Source organism: Eutrema salsugineum, unplaced genomic scaffold (assembly GCF_000478725.1).
Source record: "Eutrema salsugineum unplaced genomic scaffold, Eutsalg1_0 scaffold_2, whole genome shotgun sequence".
NCBI lineage: Eukaryota > Viridiplantae > Streptophyta > Magnoliopsida > Brassicales > Brassicaceae > Eutrema > Eutrema salsugineum.
The window spans coordinates 14480259-14491455 of NW_006256829.1; the positions used below are offsets into that span (position 1 = coordinate 14480259).

Consider the following 11197-nt stretch of genomic DNA (forward strand, 5'->3'; position numbering starts at 1 on the left):
AACTCCTAACATCTATATGGGGACATGCTATCTTGCATGCAGAAGCACTTATTCAGATAAGACCAAGTGCGTACCATAAGTACTGCCCGTTACATCAGCATTTGGTCGAAAACCAAATATTTCCCATCTAAGAATCTTTGGTTATGCGGTTTAAGTGTCTATAGCGCCACCGCAACATACAAAGATGGGACCACAAATATGGATGGGAATATATATTGGATATGATTCTCCATCTATTACATGATACCTAGAACCACAGACTGGTGATGTTTTTACGGCATAACTTGCCATTTGTCACTTCGATAAGAAAGTATTCCCGGTCCTAGGGGGAGAAAATAAAGACGTAGGAAAAGATATCAAATGGAGAATACCATCTCTGTTACACCTTGATCCTCCCATTAAACATTCAGAACTAGAAGTTTGACGAATTATGCATTTGCAGAGCATAGCAAACCAGCTACCTGATGCATTTGCAGATACCAAAACGGTTACTAAATCACATATACCAGCTGCAAATACTCTTGCTCGTATTGATATACCTCAAGAACGTGGAATAGCAGATGATACACAATAGTCTAGAACACGCTTGAAGAATGGTAGACCTGCTGGTTCTAAGAACAAAAATCCTAGAAAACGAAAAGAATCTTAAATGCATAATACTCCCAAAATAGCAGAAAGTTTTTTGGAAAAAGCGAATCATGAAACTAATGATAATCCAGAGCATCATGACCCGAGAGAAATCATGAGATTTCCATCAACTACATCCATAATGGATATGGAATATAAATGAAATGGATGATGTTGAAGACGTTTTCTCATACCAAGTATCAAAGGAAGTAGATAATGAAAACAAAGATCCAGAACCAAAGTCTGTATACGAATGTCAAAAGAGGCAAGAATGGTTGAAATGGAAAGATGTTATACAAGTAAAACTAGATTCTCTTAATAAACGAAATGTATTCAGACAAATTGTACTCACACCTGGAGATGTGAGACCGGTTGGATACAAATGTGTTTTCGTTCGGAAACGAAAAGAGAAAAACAAGATTATGAGATACAAAGCTCGTCTTGTGGCACAAGGTTTTTCTCAAAGACCTGGAATAGATTATGATGAAACATATTTTGTTATGGATGCCATCACATTTAGATTCCTGATGAGTCTAGCTGCTCATGAAAGTCTAGAGATGTGTCTCATGGATGTCGTTACAGCATATTTATATGGAACATTAGATATGGATATCTATATGAGAATCCCCAACGGATTTAAGATGCTAGCAGCGGTAAATTCTAAACCCAAAGAGTTATGTTCAATAAAATTACAAAGATTATTGTATGGGCTAAAACAATCTGGATGTATGTGGTACAATTGTCTCAGTGAACATTCAACCAAAGAAGGATATGTGAACAATCCTATATGCCCATGCGTTTTCATCAAGAAAACGACATCCGGATTTGTAATTATCGCGGTATATGTTGATGATCTGAATATTATCGGAACTCAAGGGGAAATACAAAATGCATCAAATTATCTAAAAGGAGAATTTGAGATAAAAGATCTCGGACAGACAAAATATTGTCTTGGCTTATGATGTGGTGTGTGTTGAGGGTTGTCAAGTTTTACCCTAAATGAAATCAATAGCCGCAAGTGCACAGCTGATCGATTGTAGTACTTAGGGATCGAATCCACAGGGAAGGACGATCTTTCCTGCAAAAGCCTTCGAAAGAAATATAAAGTAAGGAAGTCTAGAACCAGGCGAGTTTTGTGAGGGTTTTGGTGGTGTGTTTAAAACGTAAAAACGAATCCTAAAGAGAAAATACAGGAATTAAAATGACCTAATAACTAAACTTAACGAAAACAAGTAAAAACGAGAAAACGGCTAGACCTAATTGCTTGTATGAAAATCGATTGAAAGAGTAAAGATACTAGACTAAAGCTTGAATGAAAATAGGTGTAAATCTATAAGAAAGAAAGCGTTGGGGTTCATGGAAGTTTTCTCAGGGGTATGAACGATTCAAAACATTGCTAGAGAGTAAATTTGATAAGATCTTAGCTTAAACTTTTAGAACTGAAGTCACGGATGTATGAATACGCCACTGTCGTGATCATAGACAACTATCTCTCTCAACCCTGACCAGTAGGTTTCCACTCTGGCCCTGGAAAAGAAGAGGTGCATTATGTTTAAGACTCGTTAGCATTCACAAATCGCCCATAGGTAGGTTTCCACTCCTATGTTTGTTTTTCTCTCCAAACTAGATCTGACACCGGATGAACACTTTCGTGTCACCAAGCATCTGGATCAGATTGTAGTTCATGACGCTACTCTCATGCAGTAAAAACGAATTCAGAAGAAAAAGTTATAAGATTCGGCTCAAAAGCTCATGGAATCCTCATCGAACATATATATCCCCATCGAAAATCCCTTAGACCCAACAATAAAACTACTCAGACATGATGAACGAAATCAAAAACATAGTATTAAAAAGTAGTACAGAAACCGAAATTGAAAAAGAAAGAACAAGGGTTCAAGAGATAGATCTCTCTCTCCCTAAAACCTAAAAACAAAGCTTAACGTAAAATTTCTGTAAAGTATTTCGTCTCTCTTCTTCTCTCTTTAAAAACGACCTAAATGATATGTATTTATAGTCTCCAATACTCTCTGGTGTCTAGGGTTCCGGAATTGAGGCTAGGAAAATGATACGGGCTTCAGAAATGGGCCTTCGGGTTCGGAGTTGGCTGGCCGTGGTCGGAAAGTGCGTGACCGCGGGGAATGGATGGCTGGCCACGGTCGGGGAGCTTGTGACCGTGGGAAATGGCCTATTGGCCGCGGGTGGAAACGCTTGCCGGCTGGTTTACGAGACATCTTGCTCTTCGCGTATCTTTTGATTGAACCGTTGGATTGGCAAGCTGTAAAGTGTGCTGGAAAGCTGATACTTCCATCTTTAAGATCTCCAAATTTGAGCTGGATCAGACGTGAGAAGGCCTTCAATCGGGGGTAAACTTCTGACGGTTTGACTCTGAGCTGAAATCTGGTCTTCTATCCATTTTGTTAAGCTTTTCCCTAAGTTTCTTGAAAAGAGTCTTGGAACTACAAATACTAGAAAAACGTAATAAAAGTACTTAAAAGCAATTAAAAATATAGAAAAAGTATTTCAAAACGATCCATAAAAGTGGTCAAAATACGGTGTTATCAGCTTACAAATTGAGCATTCCGAAAAGGGTATATTTGTGCATCAATCCATATATACGAAAAGAGTGTTAAGACGCTTTAACATGGATAAGGCAACTCCTTTAAGTACTCCTATGGTCGTTAGATCACTTAAGGTTGAAAATGATCCATTTCGACCACATGAGAAAAATGAAGGAATTGGTCCTGAAGTACCATACCTAAGTGCAATTGGAGCCCTTATGTACCTAGCCAATTGTACACGACTCGACATATCATTTTCTGTTAATCTTTTGGCAAGATTCAGCTCGTCCCCTATACGAAGACATTGGAATGAGATCAAGCATGTCTTCCGTCATCTCCAATGAACTATTGATTTAGGTTTGGTCTATCCTAAAAATTTAAAAACAAATGTTTAGTTTTCAGATGCAAGATATTTATCGGATCCACATAAAGCCCGATCACAAACATGATATATGTTTATGATCGGAGGCACTGCTATATCTTGGAGTTCTCAGAAGCAGACGCTCGTGGCCACTTATTCGAATCATGCTGAAATCATCGATCCATGAAGCAAGTAGAGAATGTGTATGGCTGAGATCAATAAGTTAGCATATCCAATCAAGCAGTGGAATTTGCGTAAATATGGAGTCAACTATTTTATATGAAGATAACTCCGCATGTGTTGCCCAAACAAGAAGGTGATATCAAAAGTGATAGAACCAAACATATCCCTCCAAAGTTCTTCTCATACACTCAAAAGCTCGAGAAGAATAAAGAAATTGAAGTAAGATATGTCTGATCATGCAAAAATGCAACAGACCTCTTCACGAAATCATTACCTATCACTATATTCTGAAAAGCATGTTCATAATTTTGAAATGTGTCATCAACGAGACTTACAGAATAAAATTTAGTCATTCGAGCGGGAGCTTGCGTAGTTGTACTCTTTTTACATTCCTATGGTTTTTAACGAGACAACAAAGACAAAACGCAAAAGAAGAAATAGTAAAGTCGGTCTCCAAGGGGAAGTGTTACAAAACTCAGCAAAAGTAAGCAATCTCCAAAATCAGAGTTTGTGGCGATAAAACGAAAAACGTGGATAAAATTTATGGAGCCCATCATCACTATTTACACATAATAACTCAAACTTTTTACTTCTATATATACTTTATATATACAAAAAAATCTTTCGATTGTAGTAAACACAACAACATCTCATTTCATAAATCATATACATTCTCATCTCTTTCTCATTTTTATCACTTTCTCTTTGAAGTATAAAATTTTCGTCTTTATATTTATCTTTATAATAAACTATCTATATACTTATTTGTGTAGTGATTTGCTTACGTGTCGCGCTCACAGCGAGTTTCACAGCTTTCCGCTTATGTGTCAGCTCCAGAATGAGTTTCGGCCGCAAATAGACCGTTTAGCCCCATTTTGCAATTACGTATCAATTTTTGATTGGTTTTCATGTGATGACGTGTAAAAAACAACTTAAAACAAACTGAACTAAATTATTGTGGTTTGATGCTTAATTTCGCTGTCAAAAAAACCGTTTCTAATATAAGATTAAACCAAAATTTTGAAAAAAAAAATTTTAATGAAAAAAAAGGAATTTACCATTTATAATGTCTTCAAAAACGTTTAGATCAAAAAAAATATTTCCATTTCTAATATCTTCAAAAACGTTTTTATAAAAAAAAATAAAAAAGACAAAAAAAATTTCCATTTCTAATATCTTCAAATCTTCGAAATAATTCTATTTCTAATATCTTCAATTTATAAAAATAAATTAAAAAGAAAAAATTCCATTTCTAATATCTTCAAAAACGTCTTTACAAAAATAAATTAAAAAAAGAAATTTATCATTCCTAATATCTTCGAAATAATAAAAAAAACTAACTAAAATGTTAACAAAAATCTAGGCAAAAATTTCTTATGGTTTATTATAAATATAAGCCACTTCTCAAGTTTTTAATCACAACTTTCACAATTGTTAAACCTCTTTTTTATTTTTCATTCTAACCAAAAATTCATGGAGTACTCACGTAAACTTATATTATTTTATTTAAAAACAAGTATTAACATATATTATGTCGATGATTTTTTTTAAAAAAGTCTTTTTCAAATTCTTATGGTTTTGAAATAACTACTTATTTGTATAGTGATTTGCTTACGTGTCACGCTCACAGCGAATTTCACCGTCTTTCGCTTATGTGTCAGCTCCAGAATGAGTTTTGGTCGCAAAAAGACCGTTTAGCCCCATTTCCAATTACGTGTCATTTTTTAATTGGTTCTTAATTGATGATGTGTAAAAAAAATAATTTAAAACAAATCGGTCTAAATTATAATGGTTTAATGCTTAATTTTTCTGTCAAATTAAATCGTTTGTAAACTTTTATATATAAAACCAAAATTTAGAAAAAAATAAACAAAAACGTTTTTTAAAAAGAAAAGAAAAAGAATCTTCTATATATCTTAGGTGTTTACCATTTCTTATGTTTCCAAATTTAGAAAAAATTTAACAAAAATGTTAAAAAAAAATGGAATCTATTTAAAAAGTAATGAAATGTTGTTTTAAAACAAAAAAAAACTGAAATTGAAAAAAGAAAACTCTAACAAAAAAGGATTTCTAAAAAAAAGAATATATATATATATATATATATCTAACTAATAGAATGATGGTATTTGTGTTGTTTAAAACAAATAAAATAGTGATCAAAATCGAATAAGTTCATACGGTATTTCAAAAATTATGTGTAAAATACAAGAACAGTGACCAAAAATTCTCAAAACTATTTAAACTAAATTATTTGGATACTACTATGTTTTTTATTTACTTTCTTCTATTATATACTGTTTTTCACGATCATGTCTTCCAACATTAAAATGCAAGGAAATTTAACAAACAAATATACTCAAGAATAAAAAACAAATGAATCCAAACAACTATTAAATTTTCAACCATTCAAATGGAAATTATATTAGTCTGCGCAAGACGCGGAAAAGTTAACTAGTACTTATTATTATAACAAAAACATAATAAAGTATCAAGAGGCTTAGCTTTATCAAATTTGTCCCGAAGCTTTGATAGATTCACAGTGTATCAATACCTAACTAAAGCCCATAAATTGGTTCAAAGATCTCCATTACAGACTCGGCACATTATTTATTCATAGAATCAAACTACAATCCATTGACACTTTTATATTAGTATCAAGAACTTCAACAAATAAGACAGATCAATGTAATTGCCTCATCGTCACTACAGAAACACATTATACCTCCCACCTCCACGACCTGGCTCTTTTTATTCATACAATAACAGTAAAAGGTAATATTTGCTTCAGTATCTATTTAAGATACTTTTACATGAACGTATTTGATTGAGGTTTTGTTACTTTAGTACATAGAAGTGTGTGTTTTTACTGGTTTCCTGAAATGGGAGCGTCACGGCCTTTCTTGAAATCGTCCCAGCCTCTGACCCAGGGCTCTCCAGCTGCTGCACGCGTCTCTGGTGCTGCATGCTTGTTCAGATTCTTCATGACTTTCTCGTGCAACGCCATGAATACCTTTAATCATCACAACAAGGATTTGTTTAAAATCACTGGAGTGACCAAATGAAGATGTATATAAATAAGCTATCTAAGCATAAGCTTGATTATGAGTTTATGGTTACCGGATTTGAGCTCACTGCCTCTGGAGGCTGTTCCTGACCAGTTAGCCATTTCCAGAGATCAGGGTTTTCCTGCAAGGAGCCAACAAAACTATTATCAAAACAATTCTCTTCGTCAAGAAGGATTGACCTTACAGATTCCTGATTCTCCTTTGAGCTCACTATGAACAGAATCAAGGTTTCATCATCTGCTCCTTACAAATCCAAATTATTGTGTTTGACATCTAATTGTGTATGTTCTCAAAAACTGAAAACAATACAGGGAAATCATTCAACAATCGAAAACCAGGATAACATTCCTCAACTCTTAACCGGATCACTCGAGCTTTGATCACTGGAACGACCTCAGCCTAGCTAAACGATTCACACAGATTATTAAACTCAACCTTCCCTCAGAATCTTGTAAGAAGATGTATAACGTTTCGAATCCTCCATACAAGTAAGTTGGTAGCTTCTAACTCTGCTATTACAGGTATCTCTCTGTCTCAAACTCTCAATAATATGCAAATAGATATACACAAGAGGTTTGCAGCGTAGGAAAAGACTCATATGAGAAAATACCACATGGAAGTAAAACACATAGAATTGAAAAAATTTCTGAAAAGAGACAATGAATCATACCAAACCCAGGACATCAATTAGGGATTTGACAGCGTTTTCGTCCATGGAATTGACATTCTCTTCAACCCAATTTCCCAGAACTAGATCAAGTTCGAGAAACCCTCGTTGCTTGCTCCTATACAACAATCTATCACAAAAAACCCCAAAAAAAACTCAATCACCAATATTAATTTATTCCGAAACAACGAAGAATACAAAAAATTAAATTAACCATACCTGTTGATCGTTATCCTCTTATTCTCTTCGTTAGAGAGATCGATATGAAAATTCTGGGGACTCGCGGTGTTCCCGGAGAAGAATCTCATCCCCAAATCAACTCTGTTCCTAGAATCCAAAAATTTTCAGGAATTAACACAAACGGAAAGATGATCTCTTTCATTAAATAAATTATTTCGGTGGAGGGATAAAAAAAGAGTACCGGAAAATAGGATGTGTTCGTGTTGCGGCGGCAGGAGTTACGGAGTTCCGGCTAGTCACCGCGGTGGAGCGGATAATCCGGTGGACGTTAATCAGAGCTTTTCGGCTGGCCATTTTCGTTTTTTTTGGTTCTTCTTCTCACAGCGAAATGTAGAAGGCAAAGTTAAATTGAAATGAATTGGAACAACAAAAGTGATACTTTATGGACCCATAATTGGGCGTACTTTTGTCGTGGCCTTCTTCTGACCACATTAGAATTTTTTTTTTTTCGTTTCCTAATTTTCCTCAAGTGTGTAAAAATTGATATTTGACAAATCTTTGAGAAATTGAACAAACAAATTCTATTGCCACATCTGATCTTGACTTGACTGCTAGGTTTTTTTTTTCTTTTTCAAATAAACATACAACCTTAAACATTTTTGTAAAGAAAACAAAACGTTACATGACACATTATTCCATTTAGTTATGGCATTTATGTTACATTGTTAAAAATTATTTTATAAAGAGATGAAACTGTTTATAATTTTAAAATATGATTTTATTTCAAATATTTTTATCTTCTTAAAAAATTTATACCTGATTCACCAAATAGGGCTGAATAGTTCAAAAAAAAAAAACGGTATGTAAAAAAAAAAAAAAAACATCTAAATTTCATTACGGGCTATTGTTTGAATCTGGATGAGCTAACGAAACCGATCAGTTTCCCGGTATGGATTTCTAAACCGCGACGAAACCATCCGGTTTTATTAAGTTTGGGTCAAACCAAAATGCACAATTTTTCGGTTCGTATTGAAACCCAAACTGTTCGCAGAGAAACAAAAACTTGGAACTAAAAATAGGAATCAATATGAATCTGAAAATGAGAGGCCACAGAAAATTCGCGCAAAAATTGGGGAGATTGATCTTTGACCCACAAAAAGAGATAGAAGAATCTCCTAGAGGAAGATGACAACGACGACGTACCTCTGCGTCCGTACATCCTCTCATGCAATTCCGATCATAATCGTGAATCAGAGAGAAAAGGAGGAGGAAGAAGAAGATGGTGGGAAGCAAAGAGAAATCGAAAGAGAAATCAAAAGAGAAATCAAAAGAGAAACGAGACAAGAGACTCCAAGAAATCTCCCTCCTTCGTACTATTCCATACTCCGATCACCAGAGGTATCTCGTCTTCCTTTCTTCGTAACGAATCCAGAAAAGAAATTTGGTGTTTATAGGATTATTCTGGAGAAATCAGATTATGTGTTTATTTATTCATTAGAAAGAATTACGTCTAGGTTTAATCCTACAAGTTCATCTGGAATTGTTAAGTTCTGTTGTTTCCATTGCATTTTGTTATCTTTTTTTTCATCGGTGAGTTCTCGAAACTTCTCCGGTGAATTTCCGAGAAAAATCGATTTAAGTAATATTCGTTGGAAAAATTACGGCGACATTCATGTTGATTTTGTTGGAAAGTGCTCGGAATATATTCGACGAATTTCCAGAAAAATATCAATAAACTAAATGTTTCGAGAACCTTCGATTCCGACGGCTTATCGAGAAATGAATTTTTCGGACTGCTCCGACGAAATTCCGACATAACAGGTTTTCCAAGCTCGTATTCCGACCCAAATCTGTTTGTCGGAAAGTCGTCAGAAACACAATCTTGGTCGGAATCCACAGGTTTTCTTGTAGTATTTTTGATGTTTATTATCTGAAAATCTCCCATCAATATCTCATAATGTAAAACTAGTTTATTGGAAAGTGTACAAATGTTACAGGTATCTGATTTTCAGGTCTTACATGTTTTCTTGTAGTATCTGATTTAGGAGATTCATTTGATCTTTTGTTTATTAGGTGGTGGACCTCTGAAACCGTGGCGGTGGTAACAGGTGCAAATAGAGGGATAGGTTTCGAGATGGTGAGACAATTGGCTGGACATGGATTAACAGTCATTCTAACATCAAGAGACGAGAACGTTGGCGTCGAAGCGGCCAAAGTCTTGCAAGAAGGTGGATTCAATGTCGATTTCCACCGCCTCGATATCTTGGACTCTTCCTCAATCCAAGAATTCTGCAATTGGGTCAAAGAAAAATACGGATCCATTGATGTTTTAGTAAGTTTGATGATGGATTTGAAAAAAAAAACATTGATCTTGATGATGATGATGATGTGAAAAAAAAAACTTTCTTTGTTTTTGTATTTTTTTGTTGCAGATAAACAATGCAGGTGTAAACTACAATATTGGAACAGAGAACTCTGTTGAGTACTCTCACATGGTTATATCTACAAACTACTATGGGACCAAGAACATAATCAGAGCCATGATTCCATTGATGAGACATGCTTCTCAAGGTGCTCGTATCGTCAATGTCACCTCAAGACTCGGTAGATTAAAAGGCCGACACAGTGTACATATATCTTACTCTCCTAGTGTTTTGTTTTTTTCTTGCAACACTATGTAGCAACAACAAGTTCTGATTCCATACTTTTCAACAGAAACTTGAAAACGAAGCCGTGAGGGCAAAACTTATCGATGTAGACTCTCTGACAGAGGAAATCGTCGACAAAACGGTCTCTGAGTTTCTGAAGCAAGTGGAAGAAGGAACGTGGGAGTCAGGAGGTTGGCCACATTCTTTCACAGACTATTCTGTATCGAAAATGGCGGTGAATGCATACACAAGGGTACTAGCAAAAGAGCTATCTGAGAGACCAGAAGGAGAGAAGATATATGCAAACTGCTTTTGTCCCGGTTGGGTTAAAACCGCTATGACCGGTTATGCGGGGAACATCTCAGCAGAAGATGGAGCTGACACTGGAGTCTGGCTAGCATTGCTTCCTGATCAAGCTATCACTGGAAAGTTTTTCGCCGAGAGACGTGAGATCAATTTCTGATGAGAAAAATGGATGGGACTTGCTTGGTGTTTGTTCTTACTCGGTGTTTCTAAAAGAAAAACTGTTAAAGTTTTTTAGTTTATAGTTTTGATTGTTGAAGAGACAAGAGTTGATATGAATAAACAATTTACCCCCAACATCTTTAGTTTTCCACTTTTTATGATAATTTTTTTCGTTTATGCATATACAGATGTTCATAGTGATTTCATTTCTAAGAGTAATGTTAATCTCTTTTCTGTTCAAATTTACTTTATACCTTTTTATAAATATTTAGTTGTCTCTGATACCAATTGTTAGACTATATGTATAGTAATTTATCCAAACACCCAAAAAATAGGAAAACGCATCAGAAACAGTCAGAGTATGCTGCAATGATTGTTTTACTTGACTTGTTCCCACAAAGATGTCATCAAGAAAAATATAAAAAACTGAAAACAAAAGA

General features: G+C 34.9%; 2 protein-coding genes across 2 annotated transcripts; one reads left to right on the forward strand and one right to left on the reverse strand.

Moving 5' to 3' along the window:
- Window positions 1–6234: 6234 nt before the first annotated feature.
- On the reverse strand, window positions 6235–8088 carry LOC18016618 (succinate dehydrogenase assembly factor 2, mitochondrial). Its single transcript, XM_006401969.2, has 5 exons — window positions 7886–8088; window positions 7684–7791; window positions 7468–7594; window positions 6850–6918; window positions 6235–6742 (listed from the first exon to the last, which is right to left on the reverse strand). The coding sequence occupies exons 1-5, from the start codon at window positions 7996–7998 to the stop codon at window positions 6596–6598; spliced, it is 564 nt and encodes a 187-aa protein (XP_006402032.1). The 5' UTR covers window positions 7999–8088; the 3' UTR covers window positions 6235–6595.
- Window positions 8089–8512: 424 nt separating this feature from the next.
- LOC18016619 ((+)-neomenthol dehydrogenase) lies at window positions 8513–10903 on the forward strand. The gene is made up of 4 exons (XM_006401970.2): window positions 8513–9042; window positions 9718–9976; window positions 10077–10271; window positions 10360–10903. The coding sequence occupies exons 1-4, from the start codon at window positions 8924–8926 to the stop codon at window positions 10753–10755; spliced, it is 969 nt and encodes a 322-aa protein (XP_006402033.1). The 5' UTR covers window positions 8513–8923; the 3' UTR covers window positions 10756–10903.
- Window positions 10904–11197: the final 294 nt, after the last annotated feature.

Excerpts from the sequence above, each read along its gene's own strand:
- LOC18016618 (XM_006401969.2), bottom strand. The coding sequence starts at position 7,998 with ATGGCCAGCCGAAAAGCTCTGATTAACGTCCACCGGATTATCCGCTCC. Across the intron at positions 7,792-7,885 it reads CGAACACATCCTATTTTCCG|GAACAGAGTTGATTTGGGGA; the intron begins GTACTCTTTTTT and ends TTTGGATTCTAG. Across the intron at positions 6,743-6,849 it reads AGGCAGTGAGCTCAAATCCG|GTATTCATGGCGTTGCACGA; the intron begins GTAACCATAAAC and ends TGATGATTAAAG.
- LOC18016619 (XM_006401970.2), top strand. The coding sequence starts at position 8,924 with ATGGTGGGAAGCAAAGAGAAATCGAAAGAGAAATCAAAAGAGAAATCA. Across the intron at positions 9,043-9,717 it reads CCATACTCCGATCACCAGAG|GTGGTGGACCTCTGAAACCG; the intron begins GTATCTCGTCTT and ends TTTGTTTATTAG. Across the intron at positions 10,272-10,359 it reads GATTAAAAGGCCGACACAGT|AAACTTGAAAACGAAGCCGT; the intron begins GTACATATATCT and ends ACTTTTCAACAG.